Here is a 24102-nt window from a genome sequence, read left to right on the forward strand (position 1 = left end):
CCCAAACACAGACACACAAGAGCCCCAGCTCGTTGCCATACACGACACTAAGTTGGCCCTGCCTAAATTAAGCAGCACCACGTTTCAGTATCAATGGATAACTGGAATACAATCGGGAGAAGAAGTGGTGCTGTACGTATCTTGTAGCATTGAAGGGGGTTTAACATCGCAATAACACCAACACCAACCAAAGCCAAACAACCCAAAGGCCCCCCCAACCGCCGCCCAAATGCTGTCTGTCCTGTCTTGCCTTCCAAATAACATCCTCCTCAAATCTATAGCCGTTTTTCCCATCAGGTATGTATCGCCACGACACCATAGTATACACAACTCCCCACAAAAGCTAATGTTACACGCTAGGTACAATACGTCCTCCCTCCAGCATTGAGTATGGTCATCAAACATTAGTCCACATCCTCAACATTACTCCTCTTTTCCTCTCCCATAACCTTCCCCTTTCCCCATCGATACAACTGCCTAAACTTCCCCTTTGTCCAACCCTCAATCTCCTCCTCAGGTACCGCAATCTTGGCCACCCTCTCCACATCCTCCTTTGACAACTCGAACCTCCTCATCCGCTCGGCGATTCTAGGGTCCAGAACAAGCGGCCTGGCCCTGACAACCTCTGTGATACCAGCCTTTTCCCGCTCCTTGACATTCTCAGGTTCATCCCCAGCCTCTTTCCAGAGAGATTTGATCCAGTCCTTCTCCTCAAAGGCCAACACCTCTTCTTGCTCGTATTTCTGATCCTCTCCCGATTGTTCAGAGAAATGGCGGTAGTGAGCCAGGCAGACTGCGGCGACATCACGGCCGATTTCATCGGCGAGGTGCCGGCGGTTGAAGAAACGGTACAGACGGGTTGGCGTGGAGAGGAAGCCTAACAGGTGAGGTTCCCTCACCGGAGCGACGGGGGAGAATTCATTGGGAATGGAAGATGGGAGGGGGGAGGAGGGGTAATCGGCTGGTGTGTTGTAGGGACGGGGTTGAGGCGGTCGCTTGGGTTTGGATTCCTCCTCTTTCTTCTTTTCCTCCTCTTCCTTCTTCTTCTCCTCTTCTGACTTCTCGCTGTCGGATTCGGCTGTGGGGAGTGGTTCTGGGATGGGGAGTGGAGGGGCGGTTAAGGGGCCGAGCCAGCCTTCGTGTAATCCTCTGAGGTATTCCTTCCATGTGTGCCTACCAATGACGATGTCGCCCTTGATACCGTCGTAGTCTTTAATCCCGCGGATCTTGCGGTGAGCAGCGATGATTTCCTCCTTTGTGGGCTCGTCAGGGAGCTCGGGCTCAACCTCGCCGGAGTCGACTTGCTTGCGGTGGCGGCGGATCTTCTCGGCAGTGTAGGCGCGGACGTCGCCGTCTCGTCGGCCTTGGACAAACTCCCAGTCGAGGCCGGAGGCGGCGAGGATGGGCTTGACGTACTCGGTGTAGTGGTCTTGGGCGGTGCGGAGGCCGTCACCGGGGGGAGCGGAGAGATAGATGGTGATCTTGCGGAGCTCGGAGAGGGCATTGTGGCTAGGCAAGGGCTCCTTGGCGAGGTGCTCGACGGCGTGTCTCCATTTCGCGATGGCTCGTTTCTTCTCGCGTTTGTCGTAGATGATGCCGGCAGTTATGGCGGTGGAAAGGGTCCAGAAGATCATCCAGTTTCGGGAAGGGAGCTTCTTTGGGAGGGCGGGGAGGCCCAGCATGCGGAGGGCCCGGTTTCTTTCGGGAGCTTTGGCAGCCTGAAACGTGGGAATTGTCAGTTGTGTGATCTTGCATTACTGTCTAGAGTGGAGATATTCCATACTTTCTCGGCCACCTCAGCCGCCGGCGGTGTTACCGGCGCCGACGGCTGCGCTGGTGGTGTTGGTTCTGCCATGTGTGGAAGCTTTGTGGTGGTATATATTCAGAAGCACTATGAGCGCATTGGCCTTGACGCTGCCTCCAGTGGGCTTTTCAGTTGGACAAGAAACCAAGCAGTCTCAACAACTTGAAACTGGCAAGAAGGACACTGGCAAGCCGGCTGTGGATTCTGTCGGCACGATACTGAGGTGCTCGCTGACGATATCGGTCCCTCACTGGAGTCAAATTTCCAGATGCTTTCTTATCGCGATAAGCCTGCCTTTGTGCACGGGCCACCATATGTGAGCTCATCGAGGTCCAAGCCAAGGACCAACCCAAGGACACCGAGGCCCTGCTACATTGTGAATATTGCATTGTATTCTCCGGAACCGACTTTATTTGTCACTATTTTCCAAACATAGCTAATCTTCGATTCTCCTTTCAAAGAGTTTCTTTCCTGCTCGTGGACAGTTTTGGTTTATTCTGTCGATACAGATCCTGTGTAAGTTAACTACTACGGAGTACTCAAAAGCGGATCGGCGGTGCGGCCCGGAGGGAACTCTCCAACTGTCTGTTCAAAGTCCCTAAATAGCTGCCCAATATCGAACCTCTTTGTCGGTAAGCCCCGAGGCTGCAGGGCTTTCCGGGAAAATGCACATGGCCTAGCAAAGCATTGTTTGGCGAGCATCGGGGCAGCAGACTGATGGGTGAGCATTGTTTCGAAACCCGAATTGTAAACGCATCAGGGGCTCTGTGAGGCGAGCCCCTGAAAGCCCAGATGGAGGATCACCAACCCCACTTCTTCAGAGCTCCAACTGCCCGCCAGGCCACACAGAGGGAGCTCTGATTGCACGATGCCAGCCGTGTGATATGCTGTGTAGCGCCAGAAGGGGGAAGTAAACGCAGCAGTGATGAAGAATCGTCGGAGCTGTTGATCCAGTCATTCATCCAACTTCACATATCCCCTCCAAGAGTCGGAGTCCCTGCCGGAATCCAGTGTCCAGTGTCCTAGCGTCTGATACCCCTCTTTGGCGCCTTCCTCAGGGCCAGCCTGCCAAATAATTTATTGTGAGGCACAGCGGTACACAATTATTTTACATCCCGTGTTTCTCAACGGTCGAGTCTTGAGCTTGGCCTAACCTCACCGACATCCATACCTACATAAACAAGGTGACTCTGCTGGCACAACAACAACATCAACAGCTTTCATCATCTGTCTTCCAGATGGTTGCCACGTCTGGAAACAGCTTGACAAGAGACCATCCCCAACGCTAGTGTTGCACCCTGTCTGCCCCACCACTCGAGCGACCACCCAGTGATCCGAGTCCACTCCCGTTTCCTCTCGCACGGTAACCTCCCCCCAGCGCCAGAGTGCCACCGCTCGACCCGACCCTTTGTCTTGTCCCGAGAAAAAGCAAAGCTCCCTTTTTATCTGCGACCCCTTTTTGCGAAAACACCATTCGGCACCTTCCTGTCGACAGTCTCTAGGAACCAGCAGTTGATCTGCCAGAGTCTACCGCCAGCAAGCCAGAGCGAGCAGAGCAGCCCTGCCGAGTTGGGTGCGCCCCCTATCTTCGATCGCCGAACCCGAACCCTTACTATCCATCCATCACGACATCTTGACAACACACACGCGCCGCCACGATGGATAACCAAGGTAACCGTCTCTACCTGAACTTCGGGAACAATAACAACAACAACAACACCGATCGCCTCGCCGCCTCCGATCGCACGCAGTATCCCACCACTCCCTCCACCTTCCCCCAGCCCGTCTTCCCAACCGGCCCCTCTGGTCAGGCGCCGACCCCCCAGCAGGCCCAGCAAGGTTACCCGCAAGGCTATGCTTCTAACAACTACTACAATCCTAACCAGTATGCCCCTCACTACCCTTCCCATCTTGCTTCCCAGGTCCAGAACTACAACTCTCCTAGACCAGGTTATGGACAAGCCCGCTCAACTACTCCTGGCTCTAGTAACGATCCCAACGCTGGACTGGCCCATCAATTTGCCCACCAGAACCTAGGCGGTGCCGGCAGACCCCAGAACTACAGTGCCCGTGGCCCTTCTCCAGGACAGCGCCCCCGTACGGCTAACAGCCAGGGCCAGCAGCCTGGCTACGGCAGCTACTTGAACGCGCCCCCGATGCCTTCGCAGAACTCTGGGCTCGAGTTTGCCCCCGCCCCCGAGCGGAACCCGGACAAATACGGCCCCAATGCCAACAACAACCAGAAGAAGTGCTCCCAATTGGCCTCGGATTTCTTCAAGGACAGTGTCAAGCGGGCTCGTGAGCGGAACCAAAGGTAGGCAGTGTGCTGGGTGAGACGGGTGGATGAAGCTAATCACGTCGGTGCAGACAAAGCGAGATGGAACAGAAGCTGAACGAGACCACGGATCCCCGCCGCCGGGAATCCATATGGGCGACTGGAGGCAGAAAGGAGGGCCAGTACCTCCGCTTCCTCCGAACCAAGGACAAGCCCGAGAACTACAACACCATCAAGATTATCGGCAAGGGTGCTTTCGGTGAGGTGAAGCTGGTTCAGAAGAAGTCGGACGGCAAGGTTTATGCCATGAAGAGCTTGATCAAGACGGAAATGTTCAAGAAGGACCAGCTTGCGCACGTTCGCGCCGAGCGTGATATTCTTGCCGAATCAGACAGTCCCTGGGTCGTCAAGCTCTACACGACCTTTCAAGATGCCAACTTCCTCTACATGCTCATGGAGTTCTTGCCCGGTGGCGATCTCATGACCATGTTGATCAAGTACGAAATCTTTTCCGAGGATATCACACGGTTCTACATTGCCGAGATTGTGTTGGCTATTGAGGCTGTCCATAAGTTGGGCTTCATTCACAGGTGTGTTCTTTTTGCTGGAGTCGTAATGGCGTTTGGATACTGACAGATGCTTCAGAGATATCAAGCCAGACAACATTCTCCTCGACAGGGGTGGTCACGTCAAGCTGACGGATTTCGGTCTATCGACTGGTTTCCACAAGCTCCACGACAACAACTACTATGCGCAGCTTCTGACGGGCAAGTCCAACAAGCCTCGCGACAACAGAAACTCGATTGCCATTGACCAGATTAACTTGACGGTCAGCAACCGCTCCCAGATCAATGACTGGAGGCGGTCGAGGAGACTGATGGCGTACTCCACTGTTGGTACTCCTGATTACATTGCCCCTGAAATCTTCACGGGTAACGGTTACTCTTTCGACTGCGATTGGTGGTCCCTAGGTACCATCATGTTCGAGTGCTTGGTTGGGTGGCCCCCTTTCTGTGCCGAGGATAGTCATGACACATACCGCAAGATTGTCAACTGGAGACAGTCGCTGTACTTCCCCGACGACATTCAGCTCAAGCCTGATGCTGAGAACCTGATCAGAAGGCATGTTAGATTGACTGAATTCACGTCTGGTACATTGCTAACACACTCCGTAGCTTGATCTGCAACACCGAGAACCGTCTGGGCCGTGGTGGGTCTGATGAGATCAAGCGTCACCCCTTCTTCTATGGTGTTGAGTTTGAGAGCTTGCGCAGGATTAGGGCGCCTTTCGAGCCCCGCCTCACCTCCAACATTGATACCACCTATTTCCCCACGGACGAGATCGACCAGACCGACAACGCCACGTTGATCAAGGCTGCCCAGGCCGCTAGAGGCGCCGCGGCCAGCCAACAGCAGGAGGAAAGCCCAGAGATGAGCTTACCATTCATTGGATACACGTTCAAGCGGTTCGATAACAACTTCCGGTGATTGGGGAATTCTGGTGTCTAGTTGGGAAAGTGTGATCTGAGGTAGGGCATAATTCTTGCTGGCAGAGAAGAAGAGCTTTAGTTGGTGATGCAAATCTACAATCAGTTAACCCGATGGGGGAAAAAAAAAAGAGGGAGGTTGGGTTTGCCTTGCTTTTGTGATCATCGAAAAAAGAGGAAAGAGAGACTTGTTGGCGCTCTGATGTACGCTCTGAACTGCATGTCTGTTTATTGTTATGTACATAGTTGCATATCTACGCAAGCTGGGGGGTTTGAGAGGGGGGATGTAGGCATGGTACAGACAGCTGTCATGGGATCATCTCGGAGAGATGGATGTCTGTAGCTGAGCAATACCATTGCCTGTGCAGGCAAGCCCTTGGCAGTGATGAATGTACAAAGTCGAATTGCCCATGAATTGCAGTCTCATTATGAAGGGTATCTATCATTAACTCGGTACGCGCCTGGAACACAGTCCGCTAATATCCCCTTTGCGATGTGTTAGCCTAGAGAACGACGAGGCGTGTGGTTTCTTGAGGCCTTACAGCTTGCTCAAATTGGTGTCTTGCTTATTTCTCTCAACCTCCTGGACTGCCACTGCTTCGTCTGTGTGCCCTCATCCTTTGCTGGCTTTCAGACAGTCGATTTTCGCCATGATACGCCGGTTATTTCGAATCCATACTTCCTCCGCATCGTCTCTCTACCGCCTCCCCGTCAAGCCCGGCGCGGCATTGAACCTCTCCTCTCTCTCCGTCATAAACATGATCTGCACCCAATACTCCTTGCTATCCGGATCCCAAAACTCAAACTGCCTCCCGTCCTCCCTCTTGTCCAGCTCCCTGGCAGGGATCTTGAACCCGCAGGTTTCGTACGGTTCCGCCGCGACGAGAAGATACTGAAAATTCCTATCCGGCTCCTCCACCCTCTGCGTAAACGCACTCATGACCTGCCACTTGGGCGTAACTCCCACCCCGATATCCGGATACTGCAGCTGAAACAGCAAGCCCTGCTGTCTCGTGATCGGATCTCTGACCTTTGTGATTTTGTACCCCGGCCTCCCAATCTTGACAACATTCTTCCTCGGCCCACCAGCACCAAGACCCAAGGCAGCAAAGCCGGCGCCGACGACTCCGACAGGTAAGCCGGTAGTGGGATCGATTTCCCCTTTGCCCTCTTTTTGTTCCCTGGCGGCGCGGCGGGCGAGGTTGGTCTGGTGCTTTTTGCCCTGGGTGTGGGCGAGGTAGGAGCCGTCGTTCTGGTGGACCGTCAGGCAGAGGCGGCACTCGAAGGAGCCGAGGTGGTTCTTGAAGATGTAGGGGTCCTTGTCGAGGTCGATTTGCTCGAGGGCGAGCTTGCGGAGGCGCTCGCGGCGGTCGGCGTTGGTGGCTGAGTGGGAGGCTACGCCGCCGCCGCCGAATTTGGAGCCGGCACGGTTTTGGTAGTCCATTATTTCTTCGGTTTCGAGGTGGATTGGGGGGTTGTCGGGTTGGGGGAATGGGGTTGGTGCGGTGTGGTGGTGGTGATGGTGGTAGTGGAAGTGCTGAGAGGCGAGGCGGCAAGCTTCTAGATAAGACGTGTCGCGCCGCGCTTCGGGTGGCGGGCGGGTGGTGGCAGTTGGCGAGAAGCCCGTCCACTTAGACAGCAGTAGCTCCCCTTCTTCTTTTTGTCAACGATAACGATGCACCCATCTTCACTGGAACATCTGTTGTGGGAAACAGTCAATTCAATTCAGAATGCTATGCTAGTTACTTCGTCTCTCATTTATTTCATCTCATCAATCCGTCCTCAATGTCCTTATCGTCCTCGTCATTCCAGTTCATCATAGCTCATAACCCCAACCCGCCCTTCAACCTCCCCCTTACGTCAACCCAGCCACAACCACCATCACCACCCCAGCAATCGCCAACCCCATCGACACACCAAGTCTACCGCCCTCGCTGTATCTAGGCGGCAAACCTTGCGCCCACCCATCAGTATTCCCCTGAGGCCCAGGCAGTTGTGGCTGGTCAGGGTTGGGTTTGGCAGAAGGAGGGTAGTCGGGAGCAAGGACAGTCTTGAGTTCATGGGCGATCCCTCCAGGAGCGCATTGTGTCCCCTTTGCGGTGGGCATCACGGCGGACCAGATCCCTGAGCCGCAGCGCTGCCAGGAGGTGAGCATGCAGTTCCATTGGCCTTCGAGGCTGGGTGGGCAGGGGGTGCTGGGGGTGTAGGCGCCTGCTGGGAGGGGGGCGGGGGGTTCAAGGAGGGAGGAGCGGATGTGGACTTCTGGGTGGAATCCCTCGGGGCGGTGTTCCTCGGCGTGGTTCTCCTCCAGGCGGCTCACTTCAAGGTGGTCCCCTTTCGGGTGGTGGGGTTCCTCGGTATGGGATTGCTGGGGAGGATACTGTCCCTCTGGCTGGTGTTCCTCGGCATGGTGTTGGCCCTCCGGCCGGTGCTCCTCGTAGGATGGGCGGTGTTCCTTCTCTCTAAATTCGCGGCGTGGTCGAGGGAAGGAGATGTGATGGGCGGGTTGCTCAGGCTGGTGCTCTCCTTCCTCTCCAGACTCGTGATGGGGTTGAGAAACTGCCAGGTGATAGGCAGGGTGATCAGGGGCAATATGAGGAACCTCGGCAGGACGCTGCTCCTCGGGATTGATAAGAGGGGAGGCGGCTCCCAAAGTGGCGAGGCAGAGGAGAGTTGTGATCATGAGGAAAGCCGGAAGCTTTCCCGGGCTTGATTCCACGGCCATTGACTTGTAAGAGAACGGATTCCGGAAGAGCGCCGACGGCCAGAGGGTGGGAGTGGCCTTCTTGAGCTCTGGGCTGGGTCCGGAATGCGAGACGCTCGGCTCCGGGTGGGTCTTTTCTTGGATGTCGTTGATGGAGGTCATCTTGCGAGTTCGCTTTTCCGAGTTGATAGGAGGTGATTGTTTCGAAAATTGATCACAATGTAAGTGTGTACATGTGTGATTGACTGACTGCTTTGTGCCGATGCAGAAACCTGGTGGGATGAGGGATGGCACCCGGGTTATATCACCATGCCACGGCCACTTCTTCGCGAAGGCTGGCGCGCAGTCACACATGTCTTACCTCCCACCCGAGCTCGGATAGAGAGACGCGTTGCGCGCTTTCGAGATCACGGTGGACTTCATCCTGCCATTTTCTTTGGTGGGGGGGTGATGGTCAACAGTGCTGGCCGGAGAGTTGTCCACGCTGGGGCTGTCATTCGATGGTGGATGTGCGCTATCCAACTGACTAGCCATTGGTTTGCGTCTACTGGGTGATTGGACTGGCTTACTGACCGCCTTTGGGTCGAAAAGGTCAGTTGAGGCATTGCCGCGAGATAGTTGAAGCTTATTCAGAAGCAGCTGCCAGATTGCCCGGCCTCCCTAAACTCTGCACCGATCACAAGAGCCTTCCTGAATCTTTTCGAAGCACTATGGCTGTTCAAACACAGCAGATTCAGACTCACCCGCCCCTCGAAGAAGATTGTCAAAGAATGCGGTATCCACGCCTTGCAAGCCCCAGCTCTCAACGAAACCTAGTTCAAAAGGTTGGCCGTCTTCTCCAAACGCACATGCTAGTCCTTCAGGCATGTCGGAACCTCGTCGAATCACTATCCCTCCCAAGTAGGGAATATAAATTCTTAGGATGTTGTCACCATCGGTTGTCGTTCCACCACACCCCAGCTCTTCAGCCTCCTCAGCTTGCTGTTCTGATTGCGAACGATAGCTGCATATTTCTCCAGCAGCGGCTTCTGACTCGATGAAGAGTAGATGCCGCAACAAAGTCGCTATTCTCTTCGCTATAGCGTCTTCACCATCTACAGACATGCGCTCCATGGCTTCCATTGTCGCCTCCAACATACCGCGATCACCCTGTCGTTGATGTGCTAGGAAGTCCAAGGCATCAAAACCCAGCACTCTCTGAACTTTTTGTCTATGTGAATCCAGGTGGGCAATACACATTGCCGTGCTGGCAATGAAAGCCAGAAAATCGATTCCATGGCAATACGAGCTGACTGGATTACCTTTGTGAAAAGTCAAGAAGCGCGTGATGACTTCTCGGCTTGCGGTGACGGCAGTAATCTTGCTGTAGTTACAGCTCAGGTCGGAGGGGGGTCTAAGCAAATAGGGAAGATGAAGCTGTGCCAGGAGGTGGTAGTGAACTGCCTGGCTCATGAGACGAAGCGTCTTGTCCGGAGCCTCAAGATCGTCCTCGGTAGTGCGAGGCGCAAAGTCAGGGGTAAGCCACCACCGAGGTGGCATAAAAGCTGATGCTTTTTGGAGCAGGTCGTCAATCTCCCGCGTTGCGGAGATATCGTTGATGTCGTTTCTCTGTAGGATGTATCCGGCGGCAACGCAGTGAAGCCTCCGCAATTGCTCGGCTGGGGTGCATTTCTCCAACACTTTTGGTGTTGCGAAAGAGTTGTCGGATGAGCCCTGTGGAAGTCCAAGCACGAGCGAGAGGTAGCGGTCGGATTGCACTATTCGGGACCAGAGGTACTCAGGATCGATATTGGCCTTTGTGTTGGATGACAATGTGTTGAGGCATGTTTTCGCTTGTTTGCCGCGGTGGAGTCCCATCAACTGTGCCATCGTCATGGCCCGGCGAGTTGCACTCCATGATCTTCGTAGGTTTCCAGCTCTGTCGTGGTACATGCTTTCCATCATGATGCACTCGATGCCCTCTATTGAGTCAGTGAGCTGATCGTTACTTGTCACCATGCTGATGGCCCTCTCCACCGCTCGAGACATTACATCGCGGTATCCAGTGGCGCGGTTTTCCAACGGTTCGACGCAGGATGCTGGTACATCTTGGAGAAGCAGACCCAGAAGTAAAGCCCTGCGAGCTATTAGAACCGGATGTGCTCCAGGAGGCGGCTTTTGCATTGTATCCACCAACGACGGCTTGCTCGACGCTGAGGGGTTAGGTGACAAGATGCCACCGACTTTGAACAGGAGCTCCATGAGCGAGGTTTGGAGAGGAAGCTCCGATATCTGATCCAAGACACTCTTGTCAGGCCATGCCTCCAGAAGTTCAGTTGCGGTTCTTCTGAGCTCTGCTGTCTGCCGATTGTCTTCAGACTCCGGATTGCTGGGAAGTGGTGGCTGTTGAAGGTCCGGTGTTCTGTCCTCGGTATTCCTCTGAGCACTATTCAGGGAGTCGATCTTTCTGGCCAGGTTCTCAACCAGAGACTCGACTCGACCGAGACGGCCCTCAGTGTCGCCATTGATGTGCTGTGTAACAACATCAGGAAACTCCTGGCTGAGGCATGTTGACCGTCGTCGTTCACATGCATCGCAAACAGAGTTTGTTTCTACCGAAAATATGCATCGTACCTTCCTGCGCTTGCACTCCCAGCAGCTCTTTGTGCCTTTTCGAACTCTGAGCTTTTTTCTTGGGGGCTCGAGATCGCTGATATACGATGGTTCGGAGGTTCTGTTGATCATGTCGAACACTCAGATACAGAATGTGCAAGCCAACCAGCTTGATGTAAAGGGATTATGAAGGGAGAAGTATATGTTACAAACTTCGACTGAAAAGATGTACTGGATTGCGTTGTTGTGGTGTTGAGCGTAGGGGAAAGCCGACCCTGAATATCATTCGCCCGAGCTCTCCCATTTCGGCCGAAGCTCGGCGCAAGCACCGAAGTTGTAACCGAGCATAACCACACCGTCCACATGTCTAAGAACAATACTTGGGTGAGCTACGGCTTGCTTTCCCAGACCTCAGTCAAAAACTCCTCGGCCCTAGTGAACTCGTAATCTGGAAGCAACCGATTCCACTCATTCGAGACTTTCAGCACTCCAGCAGAGATACCCAGAAGCATTCCAGAAAGGAAGCCCTTTGCCATAGCCTCAACTGCTGCTGGAGAAAGAGAGGGGTGGTCAACCACAGGCAACCAAGAGCTCTTGACAATCCCCGCTTTGATGTCTTCTGCTTTGAGCTTCTCGACGATGAAGGGACCCCCTGTTCCATCATTAGCACCAATTAGTCATAGAAGACAACCATATGAGGAGGACGTGCCCCGAATCTTCTCACCAAGCGCGATAATCTCACCAATGGTTACTTCGTCTCCTCTGATACCGCCAACAACAGGCCACTCGCCCTCGTGCTCAACAGCCTTGGCGACGACATTTGCAAGGTCCTTGGCTGTAGTCCAGGTGATTCGCGCGTCCTCACTGTCCTCCAAAATGATAGCTCGGCGGGCGTGAAAGTCCATCTGGGTTTGGAACGGGTGAATGTGCTTGGAGGACTTGTAGGGGTAGCAGAGGTAGTCTGTGAACTGCCCTGGTTGGAAGAAGGTGTACTCGAGCACCTAGATGCCAGATCATCATCAACAGCTGACTGAGGTGTGTAGCACTGAGTGACTTGCCTTCTTGTCTTTGTTTAGCTCGGCGAGATACTCTCGGATCTCTGCCTTGCCGGCATACCACGGGAGATGCTCGAAGCTGGACCTGCAACTAGGTTGTAAATACCCGACGACTCTGTTCGAAGAGGGTGAAAGCTCACGTTGCCCACTCGCTGGGCGCAAAACGTTTAACTCCGGCACGGACCGAGGCATTGATAAGATTCTTTTGAGCAGTGTTCCCCGGGTCTGAGTGGGTGACGATGAAGGATAGGACAGTGTCAACTCCTTGGAGAGTCTCGGACAGTCCATCCAAGCCGTCATAGTCCGTTGTGATCCATGTGATGTTGGGAAAGGCGTTGTTGGAAGAAAGCTCCGCTGTGTCAGTTCTTGTCAAGAGGAGGAGCTTGTGCTTTCCAGTGGCGACGAGGGCTTCGGTCACCTCTTGGGCGACGTCTGTTGGTTGATGATTAGCCTGCAGTAGATGGTGGATGGGATAGACTGAAGAACGTACTGCCGGTTGCACCTGCAATAGCGATTTTGACCATGGCGGCTTTTGAAAGAACAAACCTAGGTCCATTGCTTCAAGTAAAGTAGACGGTAATGTGTGCTTTTATAGAGATATTCGGCTTCGGTTGATTTGAGTGGCTCGGCCGAAAGCTGGGAACTGGTGACTGCACCTCAGAAATGGACCTCCGACAAGCAGAGTTCTCTTTCGGCCGAAGGTTTAGAGCAAGGGGGGGCCATCTATTGTTTGAATGTCCAGTTAGACTTATAGATTGAAACGCCCAAAGTGGCACGTCGATTCCATGGCCAGGACACTTGGTATACGGCTGATTTGGAAGGCACCGGGAAGAGCGAGAGCGTTGGTTGAGGTGAAGAGGTACTTGTGTCTTCTTTGCTCACTAATGCTTGTGTAAGTTTGCCCTCTAACTCTCAGTTTCCGACCAAGGGCTTGACAGGAGGTTGCTCTGTCAGTCTAGCGGCCGCATTTCTCGCCTTTGCCCTCCTGTCTCTCAGTACTCGGTAGACTCCAACCAAGCCTAACACTGCAAAATTTGCTATGAAAGGTAACCATCACTCATAGAAGAGTCCCATGATTATCATGAAGACCTTGTCCCCTGGTGTCCATATAAAATAAAAGAATCCAAAGCCGTAAATGACCATGCCCCAAACAGCAACGATAGCCATCGACGACCAGCCAGACCTCCGGTACCTGCGACCAAATGCTCTCGAATCAAAACACCCCAATGACGAATAGCTCACCACGTTTGATAAGAACAAGTTAATGAAGAATGGCCCGATGACGAACATGTCCAAAAGGTAGCTGACCAGGGGAAAGACTGTCATCTCTGGTACGGTCACGAGCTTTGAACAGACAAGAGGAACGAGCATAGCCGTTATCACCCCAAGATGAACAATGGTGTAAAGGAACATAAAAACTATCGGCCTTGAGAGTCCGAGGGTAGAATTCCCAGAATCCGCCAATGTGGGGACGGGGTTTCAAGCCCATACACTCGTAGAAGCTCGACAACCTGCTGTACCGAGTTTTCATTTGCAGTTTTGAAAAGCAGTGATGTAGAGCGTGATATTGGGAACATGCCGAAATGTTTGTTAGCATCGATGAAGAGTGCGAGGTCGAGTGGCGACACGATGCTGCTTTTCCAAGCTGGCCAAACTGGATATTGCTGAACCCGGTAAAGCTTGAGAAGTCTCTTTAGCGCCCCGATGTTTCCATATCGGACTGCCAACCTAATATGGTACATCAAGTCGATGTCTGCATTGGCTGATGTTGGCCGAGTTTGTGACTCGGCCAGGTCCCAGAGCGACAGCCGTTCATATCTGCCGTTGGCAATCAAACCCAGAAGAAGCAAATGGAGCTCCGATTGAGACAGTGGCGAAGATTTCCACCCAACGGTGCTCAGTTCCTGGTTTCGGGCCCTGGGTGTTGTCTGTAGCCCGAGTTCAATGTTGTTAGAGTTCAAGAGTCCGGGATCGAGATGATTTGGCTGCTGCGCCTTCTGACGGAGTGGTGTTTGGCTGATGTTGACTCTTAGCCTCTGGAGCAGGCGAATATGGTCTCTAGATCCTATGAATAAGATGTATTCGGGAAGTAACATCGCAGTAACATCGGCTCAAAGGGCGAGATTGCATCCTCTGAGAGCACAGGAGCTTCCATGACTGCTGGATAAGCTGATGATGTTTTCAAACGCTGATCAGGTGGTAACTGCGGAACCAACTGACTGCTTAAAGAAGGGTATTGTGTAACAAGAAATTCACATGCTGTTGACGAGAGTGTAAGGATTTCCTGGCTCATAAAAGCAGACGGCTGGCCACTAATCTTCTCATCAAATTCATTCGACGGGGCCAATATTTGTTCATCTGAACAATGTTCAACGAGATACTTTCTATATGTCTAAGATCAGCTAAAGAATCCCTGAAAATTCAAACAGGACAAGCACAGTACATACACGAAAAATTGGTCGCGGTATGATGCCGTGACTGCCACTGACAGCAACAAGTGTGACATATTGATGGTGTGATGTTGCGACTTACGCCTGCAACATTCGCGCCTTTGGCAGCGCTCACCAGTTCCCAGGCGGTTGATAAACTGAGGATTATCCTCTACGAGAATTCTGAACGCTAGATGATACCCTGAGCGAATACTCGTGAAAAGCGGGTTGTTATAAAAGTCCTTTTCCAACGCATGAGTCCAAAGCTTTGAAGTCCGTGCAAACTGAGAATGAGCGGCGTATATATACCGGAGAGCGTCTGTTGCACCATTCTCAACGCTGCTGCAAATAATTTTGTAAAGAATATTGGGGTCGAGACCGCTCTTAGATATAACAAAGTCAAGAGTCTTTTGCTGTGCCTCCTCATGTGTAGAGCCGTGGTGAACGGCCTGCAAGAGTGATCCAGGAAGGTCGAGTCCACAAAAAAACACAGCGCTCAACGGTAGAACGTGGAAGGCCACTGATTCTTTGAGCCATCGGAATGTCACACCTTCTGCGCGTGGAAATCTATTGTCGTATTGTTCCAAATGAGCTTGAAGGATTCCGATAGAGGTGTGATCTATAGTGCAACTGCGATTCCAAGTATTTTGCGAAATCTGGAGCCCCGTTCGCATATCCTGCACATGGAATTCCTATTGCCCGAGTGGCTTGCCTTCAGAAGCAACTCAACGATATCTGGTCTCCTGTGAATGACTCCATTCAGCACCGAACAACACCTGATCGGCAGCGAAAACGGTGCGCTTTCCACTGAAAATGTTGCCAACTGCCCTTCTCGGAACACATCAGCACCTCTTTCAACCATGAGTGGAACGAGCCGCTGGAGTTGTTCCTTCTTAAAGGTCAAAGTGTAATGCAGTACTGACTGGTCATCATGGTTGCAGTGAGCGACGTTGAGGCTCGGAAGCTTCAAAAGATAATCAAGAACCTCAAAACGACCAGACTTTGCTGCCTGGATAGTAGCGCTATTACCGGCCAAGTCAACGGCGTTGAAAGATTTTGGCTCCAGGTCTGAGGCAAAAGTTCGTATTTTCTGCAAGTTACCCAGCGAGGCGGCTTCAATAAATTGATTCGAAAGGGAAATACCCTCGGCACTGTCATTCGTTTGGCGTGCCACTTTGTTGAGTAAGCTGCCGACGGTGACTGAACCTCTCGATGAATCGTGCTGATGCTGCTTCAGGTCTGCCATGACGTCAACATGTCCCAAAGAAATAGCATCTTTAAGCCATGCAGTAATCGTTGATCTGGATGTCGCCTCGCTGTTGATGCCGTGAAAAGGTGACAATGACTGAAAAGGATCGGCCCCCATCGCGGCCTGTGGACGGAGGAAATATGCTTGAGCGACGGCAAGGCCATGCATCGCTGCGTCGGTAAGCCATCGACGAGCGATGTTCCAATCCTTATCAACCCCGAATCCATCGAAATAGCAAATAAAGAGCTGGTCCGTCTCTCAAGTCATCAAGACTTCTTCCGAAATAACTCGGCTGAGCCCTCCTCATGCAGGCCGAGATTCCAGCCTGAATATGACATCTACGCATGTGGTCTCGTGTTGCTGCAATTGGGGTTGTGGATGTCTCTACCGGCATTGAGAGACCGCTGTAAGTCTGACGACGACTTTCGGCAGAAGGCGAAAGGTGTCAACTGTGACATGTTGCGCAACCAGATGGGCGAGATATACTGGCAAGCAACTAGGCATTGTCTTCACAACAGTTTCAACAGGAAGGACAAGGAAGCTATCAGGTATGGAAGGTGATGGTGAACCGGAGGAGGTTCCGCTCTATGTAGCGTTCGAGCGACAGGTGGTTGCCGAGTTGGAAAGGTGCGTGGCTTGAGTCATTGCAAACTTTGTTTCGTTTATACTTTCTAGAGCTCCAGCTCTACAGTTCTGCCTCCACGAGCTAGTGGGTCCTCAATATAACATATGAACCGCAATCAAGTCACAACCAGTGCTCCCGAGAAGACAAGTTGCATTTAGAATCCTACCAGAATGGACACCATTCCGAAATAGATCAAGGGTTTATACCTAAGAAAACATCAACCGCACCAGACCATGCTTTCTTACAACTTTCGTACCCTACTCCTTTCCCGCACCTACTCCTCCTTCTCCTCTTCCCCAACAGCAACCAGCTTTCCAACAACCAGGTACTTCTCCAAAAATCTCTCTTCCCACCCAGCCATAGCCTCCAGCTCCTCCTGATTCAGATCGGTAAGTGTATCCAGCGGCCCATCCAGATCCTTGGTCAGCATATCCTCGTCAAAGCTACCCTTGGCCAACCCACGGGAGGCATCGCGGCCAGCAAAGTTGGCATAGGGGCCGCCAGGACCATAAAAGTTCCGTCCGCGAGTCACGTCGAAAACACGGCCCTTCACAGCGAGATAGACGGGCATGTTGTTCTCGCCATTGTACGGTAGAAGTGTTCGTGGGGTGAATGTCTTGAAGACGACTGCTGGTTCCTCCTTGGGGAGAGCGGGGGGAGGGGTTGGCCTAAGGAAGCTGTAGGTCGCGTAGAGAACAAAGAGGAGGACGATGATGTTGAGGGGGGTGAAGAAGGAGGAGCTGTTGCAATGGCTGTTAGCTAGCTTCTCCAAGACGTAGGATGGCGGGGTGATGGTGGGGGGGGGGGGGGAATGCGTACCTGGCCGAAGCGCCCTCTGCCTTGGCTGCCTCTTGGGCCACTCTCTGTTGAACGTAGTCCATTGTGTCTGGTGTTGTGCGTAATCTTTACGCCAAAGAAAAAAGCTATACAAAGCAAGCTTTGATGCTAGAAGCTAAAAGCTGGAGTTGCGGGCTGTGGCGGCGGGTTGTTCGGCTTACGGGACGGCTCTCGAAGCTCCACCGGGGCTGTCGTTGGAGTTGGGGAAGAAGTGGAGCCGCCTCGCACCGATCGCGCAATTCAAGTCCCGGCGGGCAGCCGGGTGCACGGGCCACATGGATAAGATCTGATTTAAGGGTGCCCCGCATCCTCCAGGTGGGATGCATTGATGCAGGGTCCAAGAAGCCAAGGGTCCAGATGGTCAAGCAAAAGATCGGGTTTGCTTGCAGATGGTCTTGGTGCCTGAGCTTGTCTGGAGATCACTGGACCATCAGCTGCCGACGACGGCATCTAGGGATCAGCCGGAGGCCGCACTCGTAGACTTCTTCTTTCTCTCACGCCATCCATCCCAACAGATTCACGGGAGCACCATTATCACCAAGACTACCAAAACCCATGTATGCCTGAAATACCCACTGAAGCCACCCGGTATCCCCATGAGGCCATCCCATACCCGCGCCCTAGCCGCATCGAACCAGGCTCCTTCTGGCCAACCATGAGAGACATGCAGAGCACTGCCTCATCCCAAGGACCTGTCTCTCTCGCCAAGCCAGCCATCCCTCGTCCATTGGCCCCCGCAGTCATGAATCTTGACAGCTCCAGCTGAAGAGATGCATCCCCACCTTCATTTGCAGTGGGACATTTATCCCTCAACGTTGGGAGAGACCAGACGTACATAAGGGTCCTGGATCGAACTGTTTCCAGCTCTGTTTACTTTGGCAACCACACCATCCTGCACACTTCTCAACCAAACAAACCAACCCCTTTCCACACCAGACACAATGGACTTTCTCAGCAAGGTCGCCGGCGAGGCCCTCAAGCCCCAGCAGTCTGCCCAGCAGCAAGAGCAGCAGCAACTTCAGCAGACTCAGACCAGCGGTGGCCTCCTCGGCTCCATTGTGTCTGCTGCCACTCAGTCTACCCAGCCTGTTACCACCAACACCCAGCAGCAGCCACAACAGACCCAGACCAGCGGTGCCTCTGGTCTGCTCGGCTCACTCGTCTCCAGCGCCACCCAATCCACTCAGACCACCCAGCAACAGCCCCAGCAGCCACAATCCGGTGCCGATGCCCTCCTCAACAAGCTCCACGGCGTTGTAGGCGGCGGTCCCGAGTCCGAGAAGAAGGAGGATGCTCTTGACAAGGGTACTTATCACCATTTTTCTTTTTACCCACCAAGTGCTAACTCAGAATATAGCTATCGACCTCGTCCAGGAGCACGTCTTCAAGGCCGGTCCTCAGACCAACGAGTCCGCCGCCGAGCAGGCCAAGGACAAGTTCATCGCCGACACCATCCGTGACGGCTACGAGAAGGCCACCGGCAAGGACTTCCCCATTGCCGCCAAGAAGGAGGAAGAGAACAAGATCACCGCTGGTCTCGGCGGCCTGGCTGGCAAGCTCTTCAAGTAAATTTTGTTCTCTGATCAGTCAGCATGGGCTGAGAGTATATACCATTCACGATTTATGACTTTAATACAATGATTATACCCCATTTTCCCTCCTTACTCAGGCTCAACCGGCCAATCCATCCCCAGCCGTCTCCTCACCTCCTCATCCTCAATCTCAAACACCTTCTCCTCCGGCACCAACCCCATCTCCTTCAACACCCCCACCGTTACCTCCGGTCTCTCATCAATCACTCTTTTCAACTCTCTCGCCTTGTCAGTAACATCCTCAATCTTCTTCACCATCCCGACCCATCTCTCACAGACCTCCCCGCCCGGAATCCCAATCTGGATACTCCTGTACCCCATCCTCTCCATCTTGACATCCCTCTCCGGATCCCACTGTATCCTCACACCCCCCAGCTTCTTCCCCCCTTGATCTCCCTTCTCCTCTGGGCTTCGGTGAGAAACCACACCCTGGGAAAGCAGCCAAAGGAAATCCTCGTGTGACATTGTGAGCGCCAGAATGCGGGATTGGTTGGCGTCTTTGAACGAGTAACCAGAGCGGTAGAGCATCCAGGCCCAGGAGGGCTTGATCCAGGTCATGCGGGTTGTTTTGAAGAGGGGGGAGGCGGTGAGGGATTGAGCAGAGACGGCGGCGGAGGCGATGGGGTGGTTGTAGGCTTGGTAGAGGGTTATTGATCGAGGGGTGTGGAGGGCGCGGATTTGTTTGTAGGGGGTGGGGGTGGACATTGTGCATGGTGGGATGTTTGCATGGGTTGGCGAGATGGTGGTGATTGGTGAGGGAGAGGAATTTGGGAGGTTTGACGGATCCGGTTGTGGAGAGGGGTGTTTATGAAGACTTCTAAAAGACTTCAAAATTGGATGGATAAACATATGTGTTCGACAAGCTGAGAGTCGAAGGCTGAAGATGAAGATCGGTGATGAGTCACTAGGGTGAGGGATGAGGCACGCTGATAGGTCAGAGCCTCAGCCCTGATATGAGGCTGGTTTGAATGTCTTGTCCATCTGGGAACGCCATGCGATACGACGACATCAATCCAAACAGCCACCGAGAGAGATGATGTTCAATTCTTGATAGTGCAGGTCAAGCTTTATTTTCATGTTCTAGTCTTTCTTATAGCCACAACTATTCGTCTGGGCCGCTACCTACCTAGGTACCTTTTGTCGATTAATCTAGCGTATATCGCTGCGAATATGATGGTTCACTGTCTATGCAAGACCCTCGGCGCTTTCAATTGCCTGTACCGCTGGACGACCGCGTAAGGCCAACGGAGTTGTTTTAGCAGGACTCTTGACCCTATTCACAATAAAGTATTGCTCGTCCTCTCCACTAAAGCTGGGGCGAGCTCGTTCTGCCTCCCGGATTGACTTGGCGTGTTCTATACCACATTCCAAACAGCTTTGTCCTGAAGCAACAAGAGGAATGCCGGACGAAAGTGCCATTGTCGTATTGAATTTGAAAGCGGAATCCAAAACGTGAGACGTACGGATGAGAAATGGCGACTCCAGCTTCAATCGCTTCCGGGGCGGTGATGTTGAAGAAGAAGGCCCGAGCCGATCACCACTCATGTCCATGTCCGAGTTCTCAGCATCTGAAACAAAATCGGAGTCTTCGTCCGAGCAGGAATCCACCGTTTCACCCTCATTGCTGATGTTGTCCGTGTCTGTGTCGTAATTCGGCTCTCCCCAGCGTCCGAGTAGTTCCCCAAAGCCATGTACCTCGACGGAAGTCCCCCGAGGCACCAGCGCTTTGCCGGCGGGTGGATGAGCGCAAGCAGGAATCTCGACCGAGCGATACAACTGTCGGAGTGTATTGCTAGGGTCAATCATTCGCGAGTGTTCCTCAGACGCGACCCTCAGCAGAAGCATTTTTTTGACCTCGTTCACCGGCACAAGGATCCAATCCCATTTCTCCTCAGATTTGTCCGCCTCTAAGGACAACGCAGCTCCTGCCTCATACACCTCGGGCGGCAACCGCGAGTTAAATTCGGACACGTCTTCAGTCCTCGGTGCTTCAAAAACACACATGTCACCCGCCATCCTCCTGAAAACATGCTGGCCGTCAACCTCCCCGCTGTCCAGCGTAAGCTGGCCCTGCACGACCTCGAACCGGAAAGACCGCGTACAACTCAGGGGCTCGGAGATATCCAGCCAGGGAGCGATGACGGCAAGAGAGCCATACTGAACAGCAACGATGCTCGGTGTATCGGCAACAAACCATGGGCCACGGGAGTTCTTCTCCTGCCCCCGGAGGAGGTCCTGGGAGCTAACGCCAAGAAAGACACGCAGCGCTGTGTCAAACATAGTAGACCACTGGATGGTACCTCGCGACGTATTGGTAAGAGTGTCAGACCCCCTTCGGGTGATGGCGTTCCTCAAAATTTCCCAGCCGCCGAGGTCCCCCCGGAGATTATCTCCCAGTGATGTGGCTCCGCAGGCATCAGGTGCCCCAAACGCATCCGCGATGCCATGGGAAAAGTAGAACATGACCTCACTAACGGCCATGTATGCCAAACAGTTCTCGTCGTAACGAAGATGTTTGCTTTCATCACTAGGCCGTTTGAATGACCTTTCCGCGCAACAATATGGGCATTCACACAGTTTCGCAAGATCGTCAACCAGGTCTCGTAGGATGGGGAAAAACACGAGAATATCGTTGATCAGATCCTCAGTCTTCTGATCCGATGAACCCCACAATTTTTGGGGGTCAGTCGAGTCATTCTCTTCGACATCTTTTGCTGAGAAGACGACAGAATGCTGTTTCGGCTGGTCGCTGCACATGTTAAGAAGCGAAGGACTCCGGCCTAGCAAATCTCCGACTTTCAGGGCGTGAGAGTTGTCCTTTGTGGCACTGAATAGCTCAAGGCTGAATGAAGGGCATCTAAAGCGAGGAATGTGGTCTTTCACGACCGGCAGCCCCAAAAACCATGTCAAAAGTTCTCGCGCGGCCACCCAGGTAACGTTCTTGATTTTTTTCTCTTGTTTCGGGTAACGATGCGGCCACTCGTAAAGAGGTTGGCGAACAAAGACTCCTCCGCGGGGGGATGCAAAGCTGGAATAGTCGTTTTTGAATAATAGATGTAGGCTGCCTGCGATGCTCTCAAACACGCGGATGCTGTGGTCGCGAGGGTCCTTCTCCTCTCGATCTCTCTCGAAGAACGAGCACTTTTTTGGTTCCTCCGCGCAAAATACGGCCACACGACATTCCACAGTTCCCTCCTCCGGACCCAGTACACGGTCATAGACGATCCTGCCACTGACAACAACACGGAGGCGTCCTGCATAGTGCCACGACAACCACAAAACAAGGTTGGTCAAGATATGCTTGCTCTGAATGATAATTTCCCGTGAAGACAACCGGGAGATCTTGGAAAGAAGGATAGCAAGCTGATACTCGTCGAGGTCATGGCCCTCGGTACAAGCCCAGTCAAATTCGTCGGGGAGACGCGGGCATTCATTATCGTTGCCGAGCAGCCCTGCGTTACCAACGTGAAGCCACGTGGATTCGACCACCTTACTGACGACGGGGTCTAATCGGAGTTTCTCCGGCATCGAGTTGATCTTGTATTGCCTAGGCGGCACCTCACCGCCCTTTTGTGCGCTGAGGATCAGAAAGAAAGAGAGGAAAGACTTGATATAGCGTTGGTCGTGGTACCGGAATAGGCAGCAGATGGTGGACGAGATCCACTGCTGTAAAGGATCGCTGGCGAGGTATTTTCCCATGGATCCGAACGGCTGCACACCAAAGGGCACTACCGTCGACTGCCGACGGGTCGTGGTAACCGCACTGAAGAATCTCAGAACCCTCTCATCGCGGTTGGGCATCGCCAGCGCCTGGGTTTTGGCAAGAAAGAAACGAAGTTCATCTTCCTCAACCCCCTCTCTCCCTAGCCAACGGCCCAGCTCCCGGGCAATCAATGCCACGGTTCCTGTTCCTTCGGTCAGTCTGCCAAGTACAGCGAGGAGATCAATAGTGCGAGTGGAAAGATCCATCGCCTTCGCGACTAACTCCATGTTGTTTGAATTCGACATGGTGGAAGCTTATGGGCAGATACCGTGTGTTGAACGTAAGAGGTGAGCTCTTTTTGCTGGTATCGGGGAGTTCAGGTCAGGGGGGGAAGGGAGGGGGAAAGGAGCAATCGGGCGATGATGGGAGAAAGAGAGGGGGGCAGAGGCAAAAAGAGAAATGGAGGAGAACGACCAGTGAGCGCAGAATGCAGTCTTAGCGATGCCGTTAGGCATTCTTGGGCTATGCCATGCAATATTGGCTGTGTGCTTGATAGCCTGCATGAGAATGTGCGCTGGCAGATGAATTGAAGTTGCACAAATGCCTGATAGGCTAGGTTCAAGAGCAGGCTGGAAAAGATCAAGCCAACATTATAGCTACTTACACATGAGCTGGGCAGCCACAGCCAGACGTTAAAGCGGCAGGATATCACGTGGGGTAAACACCATCAAAATTGACATCTCAAAGCCAAGCTACAAGCTACACGCCGGTGGCTTAAAGAATCAGGTAGGTAAGAATGTCCAAGCTGAACTACCCGGCAGTCTGCACAACAAACAGTCAGAAACCTGAGAAGCAGTTTCACAAAGGTGATATCGCAAGTCTTGTGCCTGAGCTCTATTAAACCCAATGGTCATTGTGCTCGGACTATTCCAAGTCCCTTCCAGGTTTATAAGAATTAACTTGAGTAATTGCTTCTCAAAGCTTACACCTATTTATCTACATAGGTACCTAGGTAAGGTAGTTGTATAACAATGACTACGTGTTGCCTCGCTAGCATCACCAAGATCACCTCCTATTCCCATTCTTTCCGAAGCCTTCAGTCGCCAAAATACCGATAGCTCTTATGATCTTGTTCTTCTTGAATTCGACAAGTTCGTTCTTGTTGCGGCGGGCCCATGTGGAACAGGGCACATTGACTGGCGTCTCGACTGCCGACGAAGGCCCTTCCGGTAATAATCCTCAACCCAAAACAGCTTCTGTACCATTTCCGGCTGCATGCCACGACCAGCCCACATCAGAACCCCAGTGTCCTTGTCAGAGCGTGGGAACCAAATCGTTGCTGCCCCAATATCGTAGCAAAAGTCGTCGAATGGCTGAGGCATAGACTCCCGATGAGCCAGATATCTCTCCCAGTCCACCTTCCCGTCAGCTATTCCCTTTGAGCTGCGTTTGCAAAAGTTTGAAAATGTCGTCGTATTCGTCGTTGAATCGATTCCATCTTCTATCCCAGTACGAGAGGATTGATTGCTTGACGTGGTCGTCGAGAGCGCGCGAGTCTATTTTGGCAACTCCTGGGCTGGCCATTTTACAATCGATAGCTTTTCCCCAGTCGTCTTGTACAGCATAGATTAAGAGCCATAGATTGATGTGTCGGCGGCAGGGAGGTGGTGACTTTGGTTGTTGCAGCGATTTCAGGGGCGCCGTTACACGGTCTTGAGCTCTTTGTGCAAGGGGATACGATTTCTATGTG

At 52.9% G+C, this 24102-nt stretch overlaps 10 protein-coding genes across 10 annotated transcripts; 2 read left to right on the forward strand and 8 right to left on the reverse strand.

Annotated features, from left to right (window-relative positions):
• Positions 1-404: 404 nt before the first annotated feature.
• PODANS_6_9020 (uncharacterized protein) lies at positions 405-1682 on the reverse strand (the record flags this gene model as incomplete). Its single annotated transcript, XM_003437265.1, has 1 exon — positions 405-1682. One exon carries the CDS (start codon positions 1680-1682, stop codon positions 405-407), a length of 1278 nt encoding a protein of 425 aa, XP_003437313.1.
• A 1780-nt stretch (positions 1683-3462) lies between these two features.
• Positions 3463-5567, forward strand: PODANS_6_9030 (uncharacterized protein; the record flags this gene model as incomplete). The annotated part of the gene is made up of 5 exons (XM_003437266.1): positions 3463-3689; positions 3792-4118; positions 4172-4669; positions 4725-5201; positions 5255-5567. 5 exons carry the CDS (start codon positions 3463-3465, stop codon positions 5565-5567), a joined length of 1842 nt encoding a protein of 613 aa, XP_003437314.1.
• Positions 5568-6263: 696 nt separating this feature from the next.
• On the reverse strand, positions 6264-7010 carry PODANS_6_9040 (uncharacterized protein; the record flags this gene model as incomplete). The annotated part of the gene is made up of 1 exon (XM_003437267.1): positions 6264-7010. The coding sequence occupies one exon, from the start codon at positions 7008-7010 to the stop codon at positions 6264-6266; it is 747 nt and encodes a 248-aa protein (XP_003437315.1).
• Positions 7011-7421: 411 nt separating this feature from the next.
• On the reverse strand, positions 7422-8624 carry PODANS_6_9045 (uncharacterized protein; the record flags this gene model as incomplete). Its single annotated transcript, XM_003437268.1, has 1 exon — positions 7422-8624. One exon carries the CDS (start codon positions 8622-8624, stop codon positions 7422-7424), a length of 1203 nt encoding a protein of 400 aa, XP_003437316.1.
• Positions 8625-8978: 354 nt separating this feature from the next.
• On the reverse strand, positions 8979-10994 carry PODANS_6_9050 (uncharacterized protein; the record flags this gene model as incomplete). Its single annotated transcript, XM_003437269.1, has 1 exon — positions 8979-10994. One exon carries the CDS (start codon positions 10992-10994, stop codon positions 8979-8981), a length of 2016 nt encoding a protein of 671 aa, XP_003437317.1.
• A 257-nt stretch (positions 10995-11251) lies between these two features.
• Positions 11252-12473, reverse strand: PODANS_6_9060 (uncharacterized protein; the record flags this gene model as incomplete). The annotated part of the gene is made up of 4 exons (XM_003437270.1): positions 11252-11514; positions 11587-11863; positions 11921-12002; positions 12058-12473. 4 exons carry the CDS (start codon positions 12471-12473, stop codon positions 11252-11254), a joined length of 1038 nt encoding a protein of 345 aa, XP_003437318.1.
• A 4021-nt stretch (positions 12474-16494) lies between these two features.
• On the reverse strand, positions 16495-17101 carry PODANS_6_9070 (uncharacterized protein; the record flags this gene model as incomplete). The annotated part of the gene is made up of 2 exons (XM_003437271.1): positions 16495-16960; positions 17040-17101. 2 exons carry the CDS (start codon positions 17099-17101, stop codon positions 16495-16497), a joined length of 528 nt encoding a protein of 175 aa, XP_003437319.1.
• Positions 17102-17998: 897 nt separating this feature from the next.
• Positions 17999-18626, forward strand: PODANS_6_9080 (uncharacterized protein; the record flags this gene model as incomplete). The annotated part of the gene is made up of 2 exons (XM_003437272.1): positions 17999-18362; positions 18415-18626. 2 exons carry the CDS (start codon positions 17999-18001, stop codon positions 18624-18626), a joined length of 576 nt encoding a protein of 191 aa, XP_003437320.1.
• Positions 18627-18718: 92 nt separating this feature from the next.
• On the reverse strand, positions 18719-19498 carry PODANS_6_9090 (uncharacterized protein; the record flags this gene model as incomplete). Its single annotated transcript, XM_003437273.1, has 1 exon — positions 18719-19498. The coding sequence occupies one exon, from the start codon at positions 19496-19498 to the stop codon at positions 18719-18721; it is 780 nt and encodes a 259-aa protein (XP_003437321.1).
• Positions 19499-19834: 336 nt separating this feature from the next.
• On the reverse strand, positions 19835-22657 carry PODANS_6_9100 (uncharacterized protein; the record flags this gene model as incomplete). The annotated part of the gene is made up of 1 exon (XM_003437274.1): positions 19835-22657. The coding sequence occupies one exon, from the start codon at positions 22655-22657 to the stop codon at positions 19835-19837; it is 2823 nt and encodes a 940-aa protein (XP_003437322.1).
• Positions 22658-24102: the final 1445 nt, after the last annotated feature.

Source organism: Podospora anserina, chromosome 6, assembly GCF_000226545.1.
Source record: "Podospora anserina S mat+ genomic DNA chromosome 6, supercontig 4".
NCBI classification, from domain to species: domain Eukaryota; kingdom Fungi; phylum Ascomycota; class Sordariomycetes; order Sordariales; family Podosporaceae; genus Podospora; species Podospora anserina.